The sequence below is a fragment of the Saimiri boliviensis genome, chromosome 2, assembly GCF_048565385.1.
Source record: "Saimiri boliviensis isolate mSaiBol1 chromosome 2, mSaiBol1.pri, whole genome shotgun sequence".
Taxonomy (NCBI): Eukaryota; Metazoa; Chordata; class Mammalia; order Primates; family Cebidae; genus Saimiri; species Saimiri boliviensis.
Window position 1 is genome coordinate 217,899,009 of NC_133450.1, and position 23,756 is coordinate 217,922,764.

Below are 23,756 nucleotides of genomic sequence, written 5' to 3' on the forward strand. Positions count from 1 at the left end.
TTTGTTAGTTTTCTTTGTTTTTGTTTTTCAAATCTTCATGTTTCCATCACTGGCAGTTTTATCATAGAGGAAGCAGTTTAGGAACATCACTACAGAGAAGAGGTTGCTAAACTGCCAGTGGGAGGTGGACTTGTCTTTTTGCCTTTTGTTTGTTTGTTTCTGTTTTTCTCTTTACAAATATCATTTATGTTCATTGTAAAATGAAAAGCACAAGTGAGTGGACAAAAGTCATCCACAGTCCTATTACATTAAGGCTATTGACAACTTTCTGTCTTCTTCCTTTCTGTCTTTTCTCTGTTTTTACAAGCCTAAAATCATAATATATTTACACATTAGTAACACTTTTTCCTTTTAAGTTCATAATCCCAGCAGAAATAGTGTTTTGGGGGGCTTTAGCAAAAATAATTAATTTGTTATTAATAACAATGCTTTGTTAATATCGTATCATTTGTTTTGTTTTGTTTTGTTTTGTTGTGGTTAACTTTTTTTTTTTTTTTTTTGAGGCAGGATCTCAGTCTGTTGCCCAGGCTGGAATGCGGTGGTGCCATCACAGCTCACTGCAGCCTCGACCACCCAGGCTCAGGTGATCCTCCTACCTCAGTCTCCCAAGAGCTGGGACTACAGGCGGTTGCCACCATGCCTAGCTAATTTCTTTCTTTCTTTCTTTTTTTTTTTGTAGAGACAGGGTTTTCCCATGTTGCCCAAGCTGATCTCAAACTCCTAGGCTCAAGCAATTTGCCCCCCTTGGCTTCCCAAAGTTTTGAGATGACAGACATGAGTTACTGCGCCTGGCTAACATTCTTTTTAATGGCCATATAATACTCGATTAAATATAATACTCCATAATACCATAATTCCTCCATTTATGAACATTTAGTTCTTTTCAGGTTTTTACCACTATAATTAACAAAGCAGTGAACATCTTCATTCAGAAATGATTGGCTGTATTTCTTTTTTTTTTTTTTTTTTTTTGAGACGGAGTTTCACTCTTGTTACCCAGGCTGGAGTGCAATGGCACGATCTAGGCTCACCACAACCTCCGCCTCCTGGGTTCAAGCAATTCGCCTGCCTCAGCCTCCTGAGTAGCTGGGATTACAGGCACACACCACCATGCCCAGCTAATTTTTTGTATTTTTAGTAGAGACGGGGTTTCACCATGTTGACCAGGATGGTCTCGATCTCGTGATCCACCCGCCTCGGCCTCCCAAAGTGCTGGGATTACAGGCTTGAGCCACCGCGCCCGGCCGATTGGCTGTATTTCAAATTATTTTCTTAGGGTTCCTGCCAAGAAATAAAAAGACTAGGTAAAATACTGTGAACCTTTTCAAGGTTTTGATACATACTACCAAATTGCTCTTCAGAAAGATTTTTCCAGTTTATTCTCTCTCCACCTGTGTTTAACAGTGCTCCTCTCACTGGAGCACTGAATTTATCAGTTTTAAATATTACTAATTTGATAGGCAAAAAAACTTGTACATAGTTATTTAAATATGCACTTTGGGCCAGCCTGGTGGCTCACACCTGTAATCGCAGCACTTTGGGAGGCTGAGACGGGTGGATCACCGGAGGTTGGGAGTTTGAGAGCAGCCTGGGCAACATGGTGAAACTCTGTCACTACTAAAAATACAAAAATTAGCCAGGCATGGTGGCACATGTCTGCAGTCCCAGCTACTGGGGAGGGCAAGGCAGGAAGATCGCTTCAACCCAGGAGGCAGAGGTTGCAGTGAGCTGAGATCGTACCACAGCCTGAGCAACCGGTGAGATTCCCTCTCAAAAAAAGTATTTTTTGATCTGTACATTTTTCATGTCAGCCAACTCCGGCTCAGTTCCCTCTATCAACAATATATTTGGGGTATTGCCCACCAAATACATTTGTTGAGTATTGCCCAATAAAAAATTAAAAATAATAAAAAGAAACCATATATTTGTACAATAGTTGGTCAGAGTTTAGGAGCTAGGACCAAGTTTTCTTATGTGTCAAGTAGTTAAATTCCTTCAGCACATTTAGACAGTATGTTACTTTTTTTTTTTTTTTTTTTTGAGATGTTGGAGTTTTGCTCTTGTTGCCCAGGCTGGAGTGCAATGGCACCGTCTTGGCTCACCGTAACCTCCACCTTCTGGGTTCAAGGGATTCTCTTGCCTTAGCCTCCCGAATAGCTGGGATTACAGGCATGTGCCACCACACCCAGTTTATTTTGTATTTTTAGCAGAGATGGGGTTTCTCCATGTTTGTCAAGCTGGTCAACTCCCATCCTCTGGTGATTCACCCGCCTCGGACTCCCAAAGTGCTGGGATTATAGGCATGAGCCACATTCCCCAGCTTCTTTTAATTTGATTTATTTGTTTGGGTATTTATTTCCTGTCTTCCCTTCTCCTCCCTCCCCTCCCTCTATGGAACATAAGTGCTTTGAAAGGAAGGGTTTGTTTATTGTTGAATACTCAGGGTACAGAACACTGTCAGAAATAGACACTTGGCAGACGGTTTGGCTAATTGTGAAGCCAATTTGCTTGAAGAGTAGAAGTATAATATGATGGTTAAGGGCACGGATGAGGGTGTGTGCTTTGCTATGCACTAACCATGACTTTGGGCAAGTGATTTAACCTCTCTCTGCCTCTGTTTTCTGTCACATTGGATAATAGTTTCTACCTTGTTAATTTGTAAAGGATTTAAATTAACTCAGTATCTGGCACATAATTCATGCTCAATCACTGTTGTGGTGGTTGATGTAGTTAAGGTTTGGCAAAGGGAAATCAATTCTGGAACCCTGGCCTTTTGATTTTCAACAACGATATCCATTGAAATGAAATACAGTGAGAATTTGGAAAGCTTCTGTCAAAGAGGGTGATTTTCTTTCTTTCTTTTTCTTTCTCTCTTTCTCTCTCCTCTCTCTCTCTCTCTCTCTCTTTCTTTCAGACAGAGTCTCTCTCTATTGCCCAGGCTGGAGTGCAGTGGCTCAATCTCAGCTCACTGCAACTTCCGCCTCCCAGGTTCAAGTGATTCTCCATCCTCAGCCTCCGGAGTAGCTGGGATTATAGGCGTGTGCCGCCATGCCCAGTTGATTTTTGTATTAAAGAGGGTGATTTTCTATCATATCCTTTTTCTCTCCTAGAAAATATAATTTGACATCATGCCAAAGAAATACAAAATACATACTTAGTTGCACTTGTTACCAAAGCAAGTCCCTCAAATGTTCAGGACTCCTTTGTGATTCTTTGTGCTGGTGTTTGACTTGGCAACAACACAGCCCCATAGTCTTCTGGCCCTGGAGGTCACATGTATGCCTTTCTAGCTCTGTCTAAGATCTAAAAGGTCTCAAGGTCTGTAGCTATAGAGACAGTTACATTTTGCTTTGGATATAGGCTGAGACTTACGCAGTCTCCAGGTCCACATTTGAGTCCCACACATGTTACAGATGCTTCCTGTGGCATTTTATATACTGGATGCAGATCTTTTACAAAAGACAGAATTTCTTGGTGTGTTATGGTAGAGCAAATAAGGAACTCTGATACAACTGTGTTTAAACTTCTGCTCTGCTACTCACACATGCTATAACCTGCAAGAAAGGATTTAAATGGGCTGGGCGCGGTGGCTCAAGCCTGTAATCCCAGCACTTTGGGAGGCCAAGGTGGGTGGATCACGAGGTCGAGAGATCGAGACCAACCTGGTCAACATGGTGAAACCCCGTCTCTACTAAAAATACAAAAAATTAGCTGGGCATGGTGGCACGTGCCTGTAATCCCAGCTACTTAGGAGGCTGAGGCAGGAGAATTGCTTGAACCCAGGAGGCGGAGGTTGTGGTGAGCCGAGATCGCGCCATTGCACTCCAGCCTGGGTAACAAGAGCGAAACTCCCTCTCATAAAAAAAAAAAAAAAAAAAAAAAAGGATTTAAATGTATGGAGCTTCAGTCCTCATCTGAAAGTAGATACCCAGGCTTGAGAAAAGACACCAGGGATGGTGGTGCCCAGGGCAATGGTGCTGTCCATTGAGGGTCCTCAATCAATGCACCTGCTTCTATAAAAATCCAGACTTTGTTCTTAAAAGAAATAAGCTTCTATGCATCTATCTAGGTGGGGAAATTTTATTCCAAGTCAGTGGAGTGGAAATTACATAGATCTTGGTGTTACTGAAGCAGTTTAAATTCCAACTCAGCCATTTCTTAGGCATGTCACTTTCTCTCTCTCTCTCTCTCTCTCTCTCTCTCTCTCTCTCTCTCTTTTTCTCTCTCTCTCTGCCCCTCTCCCTCTCTCTCTCTCTCTTTTGTCTTACTCTGTCATCCAGGCTGGAGTTGCAGTGGTGTGGTCATGGCTCACTGCAGCCTCAACCGCTGCAGGCTCAGGTGATCCTCCCACCTCAGCCTCTCAGGTAGCTGATAATTTAGGCATGTAATGCCATGCCTGGCTAATTTTTTTGTAGAGACAGGGTTTTTCCATGTTTCCCAGGCTGGTCTCAAACTCCTAGGCTCAAGCAGTCCACTCACTCCAGCCTCCAAAAGTGTTGGAATTATTGGCATGAGCCACCAAGCCTGGCTGGCTATGTCTCTTTAAAAAAGTGACTTAGCCGGGCGCGGTGGCTCAAGCCTGTAATCCCAGCACTTTGGGAGGCCGAAGCGGGTGGATCACAAGGTCAAGAGATCGAGACCATCTTGGTCAACATGGTGAAACCCCATCCCTACTAAAAATACAAAAAAAGAAAAAAAAATAGCTGGGCATGGTGGTGCGTGCCTGTAATCCCAGCTACTCAGGAGGCTGAGGCAGGAGAATTGCCTGAACCCAGGAGGCGGAGGTTGCGGTGAGCCGAGATCGCGCCATTGCACTCCAGCCTGGGTAACAAGAGCGAAACTCCGTCTCAAAAAAAAATAAATAAATAAAATAAAATAAAATAAAAAAGTGGCTTAATCCATCTCTGCTTCAGTTCTCTTATCTGTACAATGGGGAAAATAATATTTATTTAGCATTTATTGTTTATGAGGGACTATTATTACTGCTACTGAAATGTAATAGTATTGTCTACTTTTTTTTCATTTCTTTCTTTTTTGAGATATGTTCTTACTCTTTTACCCAGGTTAGAGTGCAATGGCACAATCGTAGCTCATTGCAGCCTCAAACTCTGGTACTCGAGCAGTCCTCCAGCCTAGGAGTACAGGCCTTACAGCCACTGTGCTCAGCCTAATTTTTAAAATGTATTTTATTATTATTTTGAGATGGAGTCTCTCTCTGTTGCTCAGACTGGAGTGCAGTAGTGTGATCTCAGCTCACTGCAACCTCCATCTTCCAGGTTCAAGTGATTCTCCTGCCTCAGCCTTCCAGGTAGCTGGGATTACAGACATGCACCACCACGCCCAGCTAATTATTGTATTTTTAGTAGAGATGGGGTTTCACCATGTTGGCCAAGATGGTCTCCATCTCTTGACCTCGTGGTCTGTCTGGCTTGGCCTCTCGAAGTGCTGGGATTACAAGCATGAACCACTATGCCTGGCCTAATTTTTTATATTTTTAGTAGAGATGGGGTTTCACCCCATGTTGGCCAGGCTGTTCTCAAACTCCTGACCTCAAGTGATCCGCCCACCTTGGCCTCCCAAAGTGCTGGGATTATAGGCATGAGCCACTACACCTAGCCTGACCTCATTCTTATGGCTCATACTTACAGCTTTTAGAGCTTGGGGATTTTAGACTGTCTTGGCAAATCCTAAGTATCATCTTTATTCTTCCTTGATGTTTGTGAGTATGAGATCTGGAAACTGACTCTGCTCAGCCCCAGAGTCAAGGTCAGAAGCCCCTCAGCCTGGGTGTTTAGGTACCTGCATTCTCTCTGGCCCAGAAACCAGGACATGGACCATGCCAGAAGTGACCAGCCCCCCACCGTCCCCAAGAACATTCCACACATCATCAGCAGCCATTGGAAACCAGCTGTATGTCTTTGGGGGCGGAGAGAGAGGTGCCCAGCCTGCGCAGGACGTGAAGCTGCATGTGTTTGACGCAAGTATGGACTGGTGGGCACCTCGGGACTGCCACTTACTGGTCAGGGCCATCCCAGCCTGCAAATTACCTAATGTAGAAAGCATAGGTTAGAAAAGGAAAGGCTGGCTGAGTGTCTCACTTCTACACTTCTTTGTTTTCTCTCTTAGCTGATATATTTTCCCACAGCAAAATCGGCATTTAAAAAAGTATAATGAGGCCTGGTGTGGTGGCTCACACCTGTAATCCCAGCACTTTGGGAGGCTGAGGCAGGTCAATCACTTGAGGTTAGGAGTTCGAGAACAGCCTGGCCAACATACTTTGTCTCTACTAAAACTACAAAAATTAGCCGGGAATGGTGGCACATGCCTGTAATCTTAGTTGCTCAGGAGGCTGAGGCAGGAGAATTGCTTAAACCTGGGAAGACAAGGTTTCAGTGAGCTCAGATCGGGCCACTGCACTCAGCCTGGGTGACAGAGTGAGACTCCCTCTCAATAAATTAAATAATTAATTAATTTTTTAAAAAGATAGGCCACGCCTATAATTCCAGCACTTTGGGAGGCCAAGGTGGGTGGATCACCTGAGGTCAGGAGTTCAAAACCAGACTGGCCAAAATGGCGAAACCACGTCTCTACCAAAAATACAAAAATTGGGCGGGTGCGGTGGTGGGTGCCTGTTATCCCAGCTACTCGGGAGGTTGAAGCAGGAGAATCGCTTGAACCCGGGAGGCAGAGGTTGCAGTGAACCGGATGGCACCATTGCACTCCAGCCTGGGCAACAGAGCAAGACTCTGTCTCAAAAATCAATCAATAAATAAAACAAAAAGGTATAATGATCAAATTAAAAAGTTTAAACCTTACAGTTTATAAAGTAAAAAAGTAAAAGAATGAACAAGAAAGATAAAAAACAAACAAAACTAAAAGATTCCCCTTTAGCCATTCTTTTCCATGCTTTAGATGCATGCTATCATGCCAGGCTGATTTTTTTTTTTTTTTTTCCAGACAGAGTCTCACTCTGTTGCCAAGGCTAGAGAGTGCAGTGTCATGATCTTGGCTCAGTGCAAGCTCCACCTCCCAGGTTCAAGTGATTCTCCTGCCTCAGCCTCCCAAGTAGCTGGAGTTACTATGCCACCATGCCCAGCTAATTTTTCTCTGTGTATTTTTAGTAGAGATGGAGTTTTGCCATGTTGGCCAGGCTGGTCTTGAACTCCTGACCTCAGTTAATCCACTTGCCTCTGCCTCCCAAAGTGCTGGGATTGCAAGTGTGAGCCACCACACCCAGACTATAGGATGTAAAAGGAAGGATGCCTGGATTGGGTTGGGGAGTTGGAGTAAATGACCCCAAGGTTGTTTCCTGCATGGGACATCTCTACTTGCTGGGAGGTGATACAGAGTCTATTTCTTGTGTTCTTGTTTAATAACTTTGCCTTTTGATGTTATTGAACATACTTTTCTAGGCACTCTGACCTGGTCACAGCCAGAGACACTTGGAAATCCTCCATCCCCCCGGCATGGTCATGTGATGGTGGCAGCAGGGACAAAGCTCTTTATCCATGGAGGCTTGGCAGGGGACAAATTCTATGATGATCTCCACTGCATTGATATAAGTAAGCAGGGCATGGGGGCTTGTCTTTTTAAATTGTTATTTTAATTTTTTTTAGACAGGATCTCTCTCTGTCACTCAGGCTGGAGTGCAGTGGCATGATCTCAGTAGCCTCGGCCTCCTGGGCTCAAGTGATCCTCCTACCTCATCCTCTCCCGTAGCTGGAGCTACAGGTTCATGCCACCATGATCGGCTAATAGAAAATTTTATTTTGGTAGAGATGAGGTCTCGCCATGTTGCCCAGGCTGGTCTCAAACTTCTGTGCTCAAGTGATTTTTAAAAATGTACTTCGAAATAATATAGCCTTGCTTGGTCAGGCACAGTGGCTCATGCCTGCACTTTGGGAGGCCAAGGCAGGTAGATCACCTGAGGTCAGGAGTTTGAGACCAGCCTGGCCAACATGGTAAAAACCCATGTCTACTAAAAATAAAAAAATTAGCCTGGTATCATAGCACAGGCACCTGTAATCCGAGCTACTCGGGCGCCTGAGGCAGGAGACTTACTTGAATCCAGGAGGTGGAGGTTGTGGTGAGCCAAGACCATGCCACTGCACTCCAGACTCCATCTCAAAAAAAAAAAAAAAACAAAAAAAACAACTGGGCATGGTGCCTCACACCTGTAATCCCAGAACTTCGGGAGGCCGAGGTAGGCAGATCATCTGAGGTCAGGAGTTTGAGACCAGCCTGCCCAACATGGTGAGATCCCATCTCTACTAAAAATATAAAAATTAGCCAGGCTTGGTGGGTACCTGTAGTCCTAGCTACTTGGGAGGCTGAGGCAGGAGAATCACTTGAACCCTGGAGGCAGAGGTTGCTATGAGTCGAGATCACACTCCTGCACTCCACTCCATCCTGGGGCGACAGAGTGAGACTCTGTCTCAAAAAAAAAAAAAAAAAAAAAAAAAAGCAAGAAAAGAAAAGAAAAAGAAAATATAGCCTTGTTCTTATAGGTAAGTAACTTGACCAGCTGGCAGAATCTTCATCAGATTCTGTCACCTCTGGACAGAATATTAATAATAAAAAACTATGGCCGGGCGCGGTGGCTCAAGCCTGTAATCCCAGCACTTTGGGAGGCCGAGGTGGGTGGATCACGAGGTCAAGAGATCGAGACCATCCTGGTCAACACGGTGAAACCCCGTCTCTACTAAAAATCCAAAAAAATTAGCTGGGCATGGTGGTGCATGCCTGTAATCCCAGCTACTCAGGAGGCTGAGGCAGGAGAATTGCCTGAACCCAGGAGGCGGAGGTTGTGGTGAGCCGAGATCGCGCCATTACACTCCAGCCTGGGTAACGAGAGTGAAACTCTGTCTCAAAAAATAATAATAATAATAATTATAATTATAATTATAAACCGTAGCACTAATCTCCTGAGTGCTTATTATGGACCCAGCCATTTACTGTCTCGCATCCTTCCAACAGCACTGTCCTTTCATTACAACCCACTATGCTTTGTGTTGGCCTATTGGATTTCTTTCACCTGTTAGCCATTAACCCATGAAGGGCCTGGATAACGTGGAGGTAAATGACCAGAATTTCATGCTTGTCATGCTAAATGGTTGAAAACAGTGGGAAGAGAAAGGTTAAAGAGAACACGAGAAATATCTTTAAGTATCTGAAGGGCTGTTACACCATGGAGACCCTAGACTCATTCTGGGCCATTTTGTCAAGCTGTGAGGTCCATTATGGCAGGGAACTTGTCTCTTTTTTTTTCTCCAGTACATTTCTAGCATTTAGCACAGTGTCTGGCAGATAGTGGGTGACAAGTACTTTTTTTTGAGATGGTGTCTCACTTGGTCGCCCAGGCTGGAATGCAGTGATGTGATCTTAGCTCACAGCAACCTCTTCCTCTCAGGTCAAGTGATTCTTCTGCCTCAGCCTCCTGAGTAGCTGGGACAACAGACATGTGCCACCATGCCCAGATAATTTTTATGTTTTCTGTAGAGACAGGATTTTACCATGTTGCCCAGGCTGGTCTCCCAACTCCTGGACTCAAGGGATCTGCCCACTTTGGCCTCCCAAAGTGCTGGGATTCCAGGCATGAGCCACCGTGCTCGGCCCGTATCTATTATTGAGTGGATGGATGAATGAACAAACATGTTTTGCATTGCTCCAGACTACAAGAACTGGAACAATGGGAAGAAGGGAACACGGGAAGTCCTGTGTAAGTGTATCTCGCTACCTTGCCAAGCTCCATGACATCTTAGGCCAGGGGACACTGGTTTTGTGATTCCTGCATTGGCTAGAATTTTGGCCATACCCCTTGATTCTCCCTTCCTACCCTGAGATGCAGGGCCTGTGCCTTGCATTGACAGATGGAAACTGGAAACTGTCTACACAAAACCATTCCTTGTAGGCAGTCAGATGGGGTTTTCATGCTTTTTTTTTTTTTGAAGCGGAGTTTCACTCTTGTTACCCAGGCTGGAGTGCAATGGCACAATCTCGGCTCACCGCAACCTCCACCTCCTGGATTCAGGCAATTCTCCTGCCTCAGCCTCCTGAGTAGCTGGGATTACAGACACGCACCGCCATGCCCAGCTAATTTTTTGTATTTTTGGTAGAGACGGGGTTTCACCATGTTGACCAGGATGGTCTCAATCTCTCGACCTTGTGATCCACCCGCCTCGGCCTCCCAAAGTGCTGGGATTACAGGCTTGAGCCACCGCGCCCGGCCTCATGCTTATTTTTATTTTATTTATGTATGTATTTATTTTATTTTTAAAAGATGGGGTTTCACCATGATGGCCAGGCTGGTCATGAACTCCTGACCGCAGGTGATCCACCCACCTCGACCTCCCAATGTGCTAGGATTACAGGTGTGAGCCACCGCACCCCGCCTTCATGCTTTTTTTTTTTTTTTTTTGAGATGGAGTTTCGCTCTTGTTACCCAGGCTGGAGTGCGATGGCACGATCTCGGCTCACCACAGCCTCCACCTCCTGGGTTCAGGTAATTCTCCTGCCTCAGCCTCCTGAGTAGCTGGGATTACAGGCACGTGCCACCGTGCCCAGCTAATTTTTTGTATTTTTAGTAGAGACGGGGTTTCACCGTGTTGACCAGGATGGTCTCGATCTCTTGACCTGGTGATCCACCCGCCTCAGCCTCCCAAAGTGCTGGGATTACAGGCTTGAGCCACCACGCCCGGCTTCATGCTTATTTTTAAAAAGAAAGTCTTTTTCTGTTGTTAGGAACTACTTGTTGACTATTATTCCTGCCTATGCAAGTAGTTCCCTAAATGTAAAATCCAGTGATAGCTTGCCTTGTTTAAATGCTTGTTTGGGCTGGGTGCAGTGGCTCATGCCTGTAAGCCTCTGTTCCCCGCCCCGAAAAAATTCAGCTGGGCACGGTGGCTCATGCCTGTAATCCCAGCACTTTGGGAGGCCGAGGCGGGTGGATCACCTGAGGTCAGGAGTTCAGCCTGGCCAACGTGGGGAAACCCCGTCTCTATTAAAAATACAAAAATTAGCCGGGCGTGGTGGCACACACCTGTAATCCAAGCTACTTGGGAAGCTGAGGCAGGAGAATCACTTGAATCCTGGAGGTGGAGGTTGCAGTGAACAGAGATCTCATCACTGCACTGCAGCCTGGGTAACAAAGTGAGACTCTTATCTCAAAAGAAAAAAACTGCTTGTTTGAAAAGATGGAAGTTTTCCTACAAAAATAGGTTGGAAGGAGGTTCTGAGGCAGCACGTGACAGTGTAGAAAATACAGGCTTTGGAGCCGGACCTGAGTGCAGCCTAGCTCTACCAATTACAAACAAATTCTTGTTTGCTCATTTGTAAGAAGCAAGGGGATAGGCAGAAGTAATAGCAATTTTGTAGGGCTCTTATGAGAATTAAGCGAGCAAAATTTGTTTAGCCTGCACTCACAAAACATACACACATACACACACACAGCGAGAGAGACGGGGAGAGGAGCGAGAGAGAGAGCGAGAGAGAGAAACTGACCTAATTCGAGGCATTCGAGTGAATGGTTGAAGGTGACTGTTATTATAAAGATTGTATCCAGAGAAGATTAGCATGGCCCCTGCGCAAGGATGACACGCAAATTCGTGAAGCGTTCCATTTTTTTTTTTTTTGGAAGAATAAAAATTGTCTTTCTCTTAAAAAAAAAAAAAAAAAAAAAAAAAAAAAAAAGATTGTATCACATTTCTGTGTGATCCAAAGACCGCCTACATCAGAATCGCCTGGGATTCTGGGAATCACTGAGCTCCTCCCTCCCTTCCTCCCTGGACTACCCAATCATGATGTCAGAATTCCCCAAATAATTCTTACGTGCACTAAATCTCTCAGTGCTCTTGGTAAATGACTTTCAGTGACTGGTTTGCAAACTGCAGTCGATAGGTAAGTTTGAAAGCACATCTTAGCCCATGTTGTGCCAAAGCCCTTTCTTTTTCTTGGCAGGTGACATGAAATGGCAGAAGCTAAGTCCCACTGGGGCTGCTCCAGCAGGCTGTGCTGCCCACTCAGCTGTGGCTGTGGGAAAACACTTGTACATCTTTGGTGGAATGACTCCTGCAGGAGCACTGGACACAATGTACCAGTATCACACAGGTGAGCAGGTGTCCCTGGGGATCTTTAAACAAACCTAAACATCCTTTGAAAAGTGATGCAGTGCTTTGGTTTTCCAATTTGGTTCCTCTGTGTCTAAACCCAAAAAATGAAAACTCTTGTCGGGATGAGGTCATTAAAGCAGCAATGCTGCCATGAGGTTTTTTTCCTTTTATTTTCTGTTAGGGCTCAGCTGATACAGTAAATCACTGAGCATTAGGCCGGGCACAGTGGCTCATGTCTGTAATACTAGCACTTTGGGAGGCCGAGGTGGGTGGATCATGAGATCAGGAGTTCAAGACCAGCCTGGCCAATATGGTGAAACCCCATCTCTACCAAAAAAAAAAAAAAAAAAAAAAATACAAAACTAGCTGAGCATGGTGGCGCATGCCTGTAATCCAGCTACTTGGGAGGCTGAGGCAGGAGAATCACTTGAACCCGGGAGGCGGAGGTGGCGGTGAGCCGAGACTCCAGCCTGGGCAACAAGAGCGAAACTTCTCTCAAAAAAAAAAAAAAAAAAAAATAGAAAAAAAAATCACTGAGCATTTCTGGAAATTTCTTTTTTTTTGAGACGGAGTTTCACTCTCGTTACCCAGGCTGGAGTGCAATGGCGCGATCTCGGCTCACCGGCTCACCGCAACCTCCGCCTCCTGGGTTCAGGCAATTCTCCTGCCTCAGCCTCCTGAGTAGCTCGGATTACAGGCACGTGCCACCATGCCCAGCTACTTTTTTGTATTTTTAGTAGAGACGGGGTTTCACCATGTTGACCAGGATGGTCTTGATCTCTTGACCTTGTGATCCACCCGCCTCGGCCTCCCAAAGTGCTGGGATTACAGGCTTGAGCCACTGCGCCCGGCTTTTTTTTTTTTTTTTTTTTTGAGACGGAGTTTCACTCTTGTTACCCAGGCTGGAGTGCAATGGCGCGATCTCGGCTCACCGCAACCTCCGCCTCCTGGGTTCAAGCAATTCTCCTGCCTCAGCCTCCCTAGTAGCTGGGACTACAGGCGTGCGCCACCATGCCCAGCTAATTTTTGTGTTTTCGTGTTTTTGTTGTTGTTGTTGTTGGTGGTTTTTTTTTTGAGATGGAGTTTTGCTCTTGTTACCCAGGCTGGAGTGCAATGGCGCGATCTCGGCTCACCGCAACCTCCACCTCCTCGGTTCAGGCAATTCTCCTGCCTCAGCCTCCTGAGTAGCTGGGATTATAGGCACGCGCCACCATGCCCAGCTAATGTTTTGTATTTTTAGTAGAGACGGGGTTTCACCATGTTGACCAGGATGGTCTCGATCTCTTGACCTCGTGATCCAACCACCTCAGCCTCCCAAAGTGCTGGGATTACAGGCTTGAGCCACCGCGCCCGGCTAATTTTTGTATTTTTTTAGTAGAGATGGGGTTTCACCATGTTGACCAGGATGGTCTCGATCTCTTGACCTCGTGATCCACCCGCCTCGGCCTCCCAAAGTGCTGGGATTATAGGCTTGAGCCACCGCGCCCGGCCTTCTGGAAATTTTTTTCTTTTTTTTGAGACGGAGTTACGCTCTTGTTACCCAGGCTGGAGTGCAATGGCGCGATCTTGGCTCACTGCAACCTCCGCCTCCTGGGTTCAGGCAATTCTCCTGCCTCAGCCTCCTGAGTAGCTCGGATTACAGGCAAGCGCCACCATGCCCAGCTACTTTTTTGTGTTTTTAGTAGAGACGGGGTTTCACCATGTTGACCAGGATGGTCTCGATCTCTCGACCTCGTGATCCACCCGCCTCGGCCTCCCAAAGTGCTGGGATTACAGGCTTGAGCCACCGCGCCCGGCCAAAATTTCTTTACTTTTAAAATTGTATTCAGATTTTGGCTTTCACTATCTGGAAATTTCTTAACACGAAGCCTTTTCCCTCCTCAACATAGAAAAGCAGCATTGGACCTTGCTTAAGTTTGATACTTTTCTACCCCCTGGACGATTGGACCACTCCATGTGTATCATTCCATGGCCAGTGACATGTGCGTCTGAAAAAGAAGATTCCAGTTCTCTCAGTCTGAACCATGAAGCTGAGAAAGGGGATTCAGCTGACACAGTAATGACCCACAGTGCTGACTCACATGAGGAAAGCCAGGCTGATACACTGCTCTGTTTTGTGTTTGGTGGGATGAATACAGAAGGGGAAATCTATGATGATTGTGTTGTGACTGCGATTGACTAATAAAACCCACGTTATTACCTATCAGTTACTTTCAGAATACTTACGTAAAACCTTAGCTGTTTCATGTCTCCAAAATATCTTCTGCACTATATGTTTTTCTCCTACTTTGGTAGGTGAAGAAATTAATACAAATAATTCATGTGCACTACACCTTGCTATATTGCCTCTCAGAGCTCTTGGGAATGACTTTCAGTGACTGGTTTGCAAATTGCAGTAGTTAAGTTTTGCTCAATGCAAAAACCTCCACTATATTAATATAAGAGTCTTTACCAGCAATACAAACCTGGGAGGTGGGATTAGTGTACTGAATGCTAATCACAAGAAGGTTGCAGTAGGGTTGCAATAGGTTGCAGAAAGTTAAACAAAAGTTGCAGAATTGGCTGGGCATGGTGGCTCACACCTGTAATCCCAGCACTTTAGGAGGCTGGGATCATGAGGTCAGGAGATTGAGACCATCCTGGATAACCCAGTGAAACCTGTCTCTACTAAAAATACAAAAAGTTAGCCAGGCATGGTGGCACACACCTGTAGTCCCAACTACTCAGGAGGATGAGGCAGGAGAGTTGCTTGAACCTGGGAGGTGGAGGTTGCAGTGAGCCAAGATTGCACCATTGCGCTGCTGGGATTACAGGTGTGAGCCACCAGACCTGGCCACAATGCTGGATTTCATGTTAGCACCAGCCTGCCCTTTACTGATCATACTATTTACCTGGACCATCCTTTTCTTCAAGAAGGCAATCTAAGTAATCCTAAACCAGTTTTGATACAAACCACTGCCTTTAATCCACCCATAGTGAGGGGATTTAGTGTAGTTTCAGTGTTACACTAAATCCCCAGATTCCAACCCAGTACCACTAATGAGAAATTTCAGGCATGGAGATTCTGACACAGCTAGGGTTCACAATATACTTTTACATCCTAAAGTTACAAATTAAATCCGAGTATGTAAAGTTAATACCAGTGGCTTGGCACAGTGGCTCACGCCTGTAATACCAGCACTTTGGGAGGCCAAGGAGGGCAGATCACGAAATCAGATCAAGACCATCCTGGACAACATTGTGAAACCCTGTCTCTACTAAAATACAAAAAATTAGCCAGGCATAGTGGCAGGCACCTGTAGTCCCACCTACTCAGGAGGCTGAGGCAGGGGAATCACTTGAACCCGGGAGGTGGAGGTTGCAGTGAGCCAAGATCATGTCATTGCACTCCAACCTGGTGTCAAAGCAAGACTCCGTCTCAAAAAAAAAAAAAAAGTTAATACCAGTGCTCACTCACCACCTGTCAATTCTCAGAGAATCCAAGCAGCTATGAAGCATAATTTAAAAACACCAGAACGGCCGGGCGCGGTGGCTCAAGCCTGTAATCCCAACACTTTGGGAGGCCGAGGCGGGTGGATCACAAGGTCGAGAGATCGAGACCAACCTGGTCAACATGGTGAAACCCCGTCTCTACTAAAAATATAAAAAATTAGCTGGGCATGGTGGCGCGTGCCTATAATCCCAGCTACTCAGGAGGCTGAGGCAGGAGAATTGCCTGAACCCAGGAGGCGGAGGTTGCGGTGAGCCGAGATCGCGCCATTGCACTCCAGCCTGGGTAACAAGAGCGAAACTCTGTCTAAAAAAAATAAAAAATAAAAAATAAAAACACCAGAACGGCAGTTCTAGATAAGATAAAGGGAAATAGGAAACCAAGTATGTTCAAGAAAACCCAAGTCTTGGGCACTGAAATGCCCCTCACCTAGGTAGAGGTATGGATTAACTTCTGTCCCCTTAGATAAAGGCAAAAGCTGAGCATGGTGGTGATTAACTGGGAGACTGAGATGGAAGGATCACTTGAGCCCAGGAGGTGGGGGGGAAAAAGCAAATTCCCCAGAAGCATTAAATAGAAGTGTTTCCGTATCCCAACATACCAAACACTCCCTCCCCTCACCCCACACACAAGAATCTGGGCTTATAGTTCCTAAATAATTGATCTACTTAGAAGCTTTTCACAAACATTAGACCAGCGTAAATAACAAACATTTATTGGTGTCACTTAACGGTAGAAAAAACTTCCTACACCAGATGAACATGACCCAATTGTTAAATAGAACATTTTGAAGGTGAACACACACCCTAACCCAGGTTTTTTTACCCACTTTTTAAGATGGCCAATTCTTTCCCCCCCGACCCAGACACGTGAGCAACTGCTAATGAAAAGCAGTAAACAGCCACTTGGGCTATAGCATTTTCAACTCCACTCTGAGGTGAAGATTCCAATTACATTCGAGACTTAAGTTCTCTCAATGTTTTCCTAGCGAAAGTTCCTGAGTCCAGTATTTACAATATTACAGCACTAGCAGATCAGTGTCTACAACTCATCCTTTTCTGCTGTATACTCTTCACCGGTTGGTGGAGGGCCTGCACTGCCATAGAGTTTGCTGATAATTGGCTGAACAATTTCTTCCAGTTCTTTCTTCTTAGCTTTGAAGTCTTCAATGTCAGCATCTTGGTGGCTTTCCAGCCATTCGATCTTTTCTTCTACAGCTTTTTCCATGGTCTCCTTATCTTCAGAGGAAAGTTTACCTCCCAGCTTTTCTTTATCTCCAATCTGATTCTTTAGAGAATAGGCATAACTTTCCAACTCATTTCGAGTATCGATGCGCTCCTTGAGCTTTTTATCTTCTTCAGCAAACTTCTCAGCATCATTAACCATCCTTTCGATTTCTTCAGGTGTCAGGCGATTCTGGTCATTGGTAATTGTGATCTTATTTTTGTTCCCTGTACCCTTGTCTTCAGCTGTCACTCGAAGAATACCATTCACATCTATCTCAAAGGTGACTTCAATCTGTGGGACCCCACGAGGAGCAGGAGGAATTCCAGTCAGATCAAATGTACCCAGCAGATGATTGTCTTTTGTCAGGGGTCTTTCACCTAGAAGTTACATATAGAAAAACTTGTTAGTTGTTACTGACAAGCATTAGCACATCTAGATCCCCACATTTCAGTCTGAAACGTAAAGTGAAAAGCCAAAAGTTACACTTTTGGTTTGAAAACAATTTCATATTGGTCTACAAGGAGCAGCAACAGATACTAACAATGAGTTAGGTTACTACCTACTAACTCAACTGAATTTTATCTATTTCAAAGTGCTGTAAACTTCTTTTTCTTGTACTCTAGGAGCAGCTCTGAAGTTGTTATTAATAAGAATGCTAAATACTGGCCGGGCACAGTGGCTCACACCTGTAATAAACCCAGCACTTTGGAAGGCTGAGGTGGGTGGGTCACCTGAGGTCAGGAATTCAAGACCAGCCTGGCCAACATGGCAAAATCCCACCTCTATTAAAAATACAAAAATTAGTGGTGGTGGGCACCTGTAATCCCAGTGACTTGGCCCAGGGGTTGGGGGGTGCTGAGGCAGGGGAACTACTTGGGAGGTGGAGATCACGCTACTGCACCCCAGCCTGGGTGACAGAGGAAGATTCCATCTCAAAAAAAAAAAAGAGCCAGGCGCGGTGGCTCAAGCCTGTAATCCCAGCACTTTGGGAGGCCGAGGCGGGTGGATCACAAGGTCGAGAGATCAAGACCAACCTGGTCAACATGGTGAAACCCTGTCTCTACTAAAAATACAAAAAATTAGCTGGGCATGGTGGCGTGTGCCTATAATCCCAGCTACTCAGGAGGCTGAGGCAGGAGAATTGCCTGAACCCAGGAGGCGGAGGTTGCGGTGAGCCAAGATCGCGCCATTGCACTCCAGCCTGGGTAACAAGAGTGAAACTCCTTCTCAAAAAAAAAAAAAAAAGATAAATATCTAGATATAAAACAACATTATTCAAATTAAGACCCCCATCTGAAAACAGCAGTTACTTAGGTTGCTAGCCACTTCAATAAAACATACTAAGTCATGTTCTTTCAAAATATGCCACAATAGGCCAGGCACGGTGGCTCACACCTGTAATGACACCACTTTGGGAAGCCAAGGCAGGTGGATCACGAGGTCAGGAGTTCAAGACCAAACTGGTCAACATGTCGAAACCCCGTCTCTACTAAAAAATAAAAAAATAAAAAAATTAGCTGGGCATGGTGGCTTGTGCCTGTAATCCCAGCTACTTGGGAAGCTGAGGTAGAATTGGGAAGCTGAGGCAGGAGAATCCTTTGAAACTGGGAGGTGGAGGTTGCAGCGAGCCAAAATCACACTGTTGCACTCAAGCCTGGGCTATAGAGCAAGATTCCATCTCAAAATATATATAAATAAGGCCGGGCGCGGTGGCTCAAGCCTGTAATCCCAGCACTTTGGGAGGCCGAGGCAGGTGGATCACAAGGTCGAGAGATCGAGACCATCCTGGTCAACAAGGTGAAACCCCGTCTCTACTAAAAATACAAAAAGTTAGCTGGGCATGGTGGTGCGTGCCTGTAATCCCAGCTACTTAGGAGGCTGAGGCAGGAGAATTGCCTGAGCCCAGGAGGCGGAGGTTGCGGTGAGCCGAGATCACGCCATTGCACTCCAGCCTGGGTAACGAGAGCGAAACTCCGTCTCAAAAAAAAAAAAAAAAAAAATATATATATATATATATATATATAAATAAATAAATAAGGAAGCCATGATAGACTGGGCATGGTGGCTCATGCCTGTAATCCCAGCACTTTGGGAGGCTGAGGCAGGCATTTCACCTGAGGTCAGGAGTTTGAGACCAGCCTGACCAACACAGTGAAACCCTATCTCTGTTAAAAATACAGAAATTAGGCCGGGCACGGTGGCTCAAGCTTGTAATCCCAACACTTTGGGAGGCCAAGGCGGGTGGATCACGAGGTCAAGAGATCGAGACCATCCTGGTCAACATGGTGAAACCCCGTCTCTACTAAAAGTGCAAAAAATTAGCTGGGCATGGTGGCACGTGCCTGTAATCCCAGCTACTCAGGAGGCTGAGGCAGGAGAATTGCCTGAACCCAGGAGGCGGAGGTTGTGGTGAGCTGAGATCGCACCATTGCACTCCAGCCTGGGTAACGAGCGAAACTCCGTCTCAAAAAAAAAAAAAAAGAAAAAAAAGAAAATACAGAAATTAGCCGGGCATGGTGGCACACGCATGTAATCCCAGCTACTCCGGAGGATGAGGCAGGAGAATCGCTTAAACCTGGGAGGCGGAGGTTGCAGTGAGCTAAGACTGCGCCATTGCACTCCAGCATGGGCAACAGCATGACTCTGTCTCAAAAAAGAAGAAAAAAGCCATGATATGAGTAAATTTAAGTAATTACCTTCATAGACCTTGATTGTAACAGTTGGTTGATTATCAGAAGCTGTAGAAAAGATCTGAGACTTCTTGGTGGGCACCACTGTGTTCCTTGGAATCAGTTTGGTCATGACACCTCCCACAGTTTCAATACCAAGTGTAAGCGGACATACATCAAGCAGTACCAGGTCACCTGTAAGAATAAATTATTTACTTCTAATTCAAGTTCTCCCCATGAGCTATATAAAGTTTGTCTCTCTGTCTTACCATTTGGTTAGGTTCTAACACACACATTTTAAAGGCAGCGAATTAAACAGTTGCTAATGATCTTGAGAGTGCCTCAGTCTTGTCTTCACTATACCCTTTACTAGCTGTGTGACCCTGTTGCTCATATTCTGGTATTTTCTAAAGCAATGGCTAACTAATCTTCGATCAGCTACTGAAATACCATGAAAGATGTTGCAATGATGACCTACCTGTATCTTGATCACCAGAGAGCACACCAGCCTGGACAGCAGCGCCATATGCTACAGCCTCATCTGGGTTTATGCCACGGGATGGTTCCTTGCCATTGAAGAACTCTTTAACCAGTTGCTGAATCTTTGGAATTCGAGTAGAGCCACCAACAAGAACAATTTCATCAATATCAGACTTTTTCAAATCAGAATCTTCCAACACTTTCTGGACAGGCTTCATAGTAGACCGGAACAGATCCTAGGGGAAAAAAAAAAAAGACACAATTTTTGTGATGTCTGTTACCTAAGTATCCAGATGCAATGTCCTAAATTCAAAGCCTAACAAGATCTCATGAGCAAAGCAGAAAACAAGGAACATACCATGTTTAGCTCTTCAAATTTGGCCCGAGTCAGGGTCTCGGAAAAGTCTTCTCCTTCGTAGAAGGACTCAATTTCAATTCTTGCTTGATGTTGAGAAGACAGGGCCCGTTTGGCCTTTTCTACCTCACGCCGGAGTTTCTGCACGGCTCTGTTGTCTTTCCTGACGTCTTTGCCAGTCTTCTTTTTGTACAGCTTGATGAAGTGTTCCATGACACGCTGGTCAAAGTCTTCTCCACCCAGATGAGTATCTCCATTAGTGGCCACAACTTCGAAGACGCCATTGTCAATGGTGAGAAGAGACACATCGAAGGTTCCACCACCCAGGTCAAACACCAGGATGTTCTTCTCCCCCTCCCTCTTATCCAGGCCATAAGCAATAGCAGCTGCCGTACTATTAGGAGAATGAAAAAGGGAAAAGTTTTGTCAGTAGTTCACATTTCTACTACTTGGAAAATATGCCGTATCCCTGAATTTCATACTTACGGCTCATTGATGATCCTCATAACATTTAGCCCAGCAATAGTTCCAGCATCTTTGGTTGCTTGGCGTTGGGCATCATTGAAATAGGCTGGTACGGTAACAACTGCATGGGTAACCTAAAAGGATAAAAGATAATTAAGTGTATTGTCACACAGTTTAACCCTTATTTAAATTATAGTCTGGCCAAGTGCAGTGGCTTGTGCCTATAATCCCAGCATCTTGGGAGGCTGAGGCAGAAGGATCACCTGAGGTCAGGATTTCAAGACCAGCCTGGGCAACATGGTAAAACCCTATCTCTTCTGAAAATACCAAAACATTTAAAAAATTAGCCAGTAGCCGAGCGCAGTGGCTCATGCCTGTAATCCCAGCACTTTGGGAGGCCAAGGTGGGTGGATCACAAGGTCAAGAGATTGAGACCATCCTGGTCAACATGGTGAAACCCCGTCTCTACTAAAAATACAAAAAATTAGCTGGGCATGGTGGCTCACACCTGTATTCCCAGCTACTCAGGAGGCTGAGGCAGGAGAATTGACTGAACCCAGGAGTCGGAGATTGCTGTGAGCCGAGACCACACCATTGCACTCCAGCCTGGGTAACAAGAGCAAAACTCTGCCTCAAAAAAAAAAAAAAAAAAAATTAGCCAGTAGTGGTGTGTGCCTATAATCCCAGTTATTTGGGAGGCTGAAGCAGGAGAACTGCTTGAACCCGGGAGGCAGAGGTTGCAGTGAGCTGAAATCATGCCACTGCAGTTCAGCCTGGGCAACAGAGCAAGACTCTGTCTCAAAAAAAAAAAATCACTTTAGTTTTTACATCAAACCATCACCTTATCACTTTAGTTTTTAAACCAGTTTATTGATGAGTTTGTAACATATAAAATTTTATGCCTCTGGAATTGTAAGCATTAAATTTTACATGAAAGGTCTATTATTTTGTTTGGCCTATAGTAAAGCACTCAATACATAATTAAAGCTGACAAACATGAATACCATTCAGATTAAAATTTCTGAAACCATGAAGGCCAACCAAGAATACTGATGGGCAAAAAATACTTAACATTGTTCTAGAAATATTTACCTTCTTTCCCAAATAAGCCTCAGCAGTTTCTTTCATTTTAGTGAGAACCATGGCAGAAATTTCTTCTGGAGCAAATGTCTTTGTTTGCCCACCTCCAATATCGACTTGAATGTATGGTTTAGTTTTCTTTTCAACCACCTATTTTAAAGAAGTATTATTTTCAAATACAGATGCAATGACATCTCAAAGAAGACCCACTACCCTCCCCACAATTTGGTTTATTTATTTTGGTCCCTTGGGTCTGCAAACTGACTAGATATACTTCAGGGAGTATAAATGTCTTACAAAGTTCAGTTTTCATCAGTCTTTTATTCCTAAACTATTGTGGACACAGTATGATAGCAAGTATACTATTAAGCTTATTAAAGTTATTACATACATCATGTCTATATCTTTCCACTGTTGCCTCAACACTTCTCCACAGACTTATAATTCTAAATACTCCCACCACCCACCCGTCCTCTAACCGGATGAGAAAAACCGGGTCAAACCTTGAACGGCAAGAATTTGATGTCCTGTTGCACAGACGGGTCGTTCCACATGCGGCCGATGAGCCGCTTGGCGTCAAAGACCGTGTTCTCGGGGTTGGAGGTGAGCTGGTTCTTGGCGGCATCGCCGATCAGACGTTCCCCTTCAGGAGTGAAGGCCACATAGGACGGCGTGATGCGGTTGCCCTGATCGTTAGCGATGATCTCCACGCGGCCGTTCTTGAACACGCCGACGCTGGCAAAAAACCCGACAGAAGGACATCAGCACGGCACTTCTGATACCAGGCCAGGCGGCCACGCCCCGTCCCCCGCATCCGAAAACCCCACTTACCAGGAGTAGGTGGTCCCGAGGTCGATGCCTACCACCGTGCCCACGTCCTCCTTCTTGTCCTCCTCCTCGGCCCGCGCCGCGCCGAGCAGCAGCAGCATCGTGGCCACCAGGAAGAGCTTCATCTTGCCAGCCAGTCGGGCAGCAGCAGGCAGGGCGTCGCAGGCAGTTCAGCCACAGGCCGCAGCACAGGAGCGCAGCGCGGTTACCGACCTGCAGGCGGCAGGGTCCCGGGGTCACAAGGCTCCACGACCCAAGAGAAGGGCAGGTCTGAAAACGCAGGCCGCGGCGCTTACCTCTCACACTCGCAAAACACCCCAATCAACCTGTCAGTCTGTGCTGTCTTGGCCGGCGTCGACCGTGCCGTCGCCTGCCCGGCTTATATACCCTCCCTCCAGCCCCGTCGTGGAGGCCGCTGATTGGTGAAGACACTGCTCGGTGGAGGCCGTTGATTGGCCCAGGCCACCAAGCTGGCTGCCGCCGATTCGAAGCGGCCTCCTCCGCAACAAACGTCACTGCTCCGCCCCCCCTCGCGGATTCATTGGCTGTTAGTCGTTTCCAACGTAAACCAATGGTAGATAACATCCGCCCGTCCGCCAGTTCCATTGGTTCAGCAGCTGTCTATCCCTCCTGCGACTTCTCACCCCGAGGCATTTCCGCTGTTAATCGCCCGGGTCCCGCCTCACGCTGGGCCCTAGAGGGTTCCGAGCAGATCCAGCACCACACATCCCCCAGGGCTGTGAGACCTGAATCTTTTTCTTCTCTACTGCTTGTTCTCCCCTCCTCCATTCCTCATCCCGAAGCGGGAAGCTGCTTTCTCTTCCCAGCTTCCATCCAGTCTCTGAGGAGACCTGTCGCAGCTTAGATGCTGGGATCGCCTCCGAACACATTTATTTGCCCTTCACGGCCACTACTCTTAGGGTATGCGAGTCTCACGGCCGTTTGTTGCTCACAGGTCGAGCTGGTCTGGACTCTGTTCGGCCACGAATCACGGCTCCTCCCTGCCAGTTATGTCCCCTCTGCACCCCAGCCTAGCCATTTTACCAGGCCTCTCC

General features: G+C 45.9%; 2 protein-coding genes and 1 pseudogene across 5 annotated transcripts in view; 2 read left to right on the forward strand and 1 right to left on the reverse strand.

The window, feature by feature from the left end:
* The window catches only part of RABEPK (Rab9 effector protein with kelch motifs), a 29,526-nt gene extending 15,213 nt beyond the window's left edge, over nucleotides 1–14,313 (forward strand). For all 4 annotated transcript variants that reach the window (XM_010351364.3, XM_074395338.1, XM_039474638.2 and 1 more), the window contains 4 exons: nucleotides 5,820–5,981; nucleotides 7,413–7,562; nucleotides 11,956–12,105; nucleotides 13,997–14,313. In XM_010351364.3, the coding sequence (XP_010349666.1) occupies nucleotides 5,820–5,981; nucleotides 7,413–7,562; nucleotides 11,956–12,105; nucleotides 13,997–14,289 (755 nt within the window). In that variant the 3' untranslated portion in view covers nucleotides 14,290–14,313. The remainder of the gene's footprint in view (nucleotides 1–5,819; nucleotides 5,982–7,412; nucleotides 7,563–11,955; nucleotides 12,106–13,996) is intronic.
* Nucleotides 11,523–11,623, forward strand: LOC120366457 (U6 spliceosomal RNA; annotated as a pseudogene).
* Nucleotides 14,314–16,296: 1,983 nt separating the features above from the next.
* HSPA5 (heat shock protein family A (Hsp70) member 5) lies at nucleotides 16,297–23,079 on the reverse strand. The gene is made up of 9 exons (XM_010351362.2): nucleotides 22,998–23,079; nucleotides 22,705–22,914; nucleotides 22,377–22,608; nucleotides 21,886–22,023; nucleotides 20,815–20,927; nucleotides 20,332–20,722; nucleotides 19,972–20,209; nucleotides 19,521–19,688; nucleotides 16,297–17,201 (listed from the first exon to the last, which is right to left on the reverse strand). The coding sequence occupies exons 2-9, from the start codon at nucleotides 22,824–22,826 to the stop codon at nucleotides 16,639–16,641; spliced, it is 1,965 nt and encodes a 654-aa protein (XP_010349664.1). The 5' UTR covers nucleotides 22,827–22,914; nucleotides 22,998–23,079; the 3' UTR covers nucleotides 16,297–16,638.
* Between the last annotated feature and the right edge of the window lie 677 nt (nucleotides 23,080–23,756).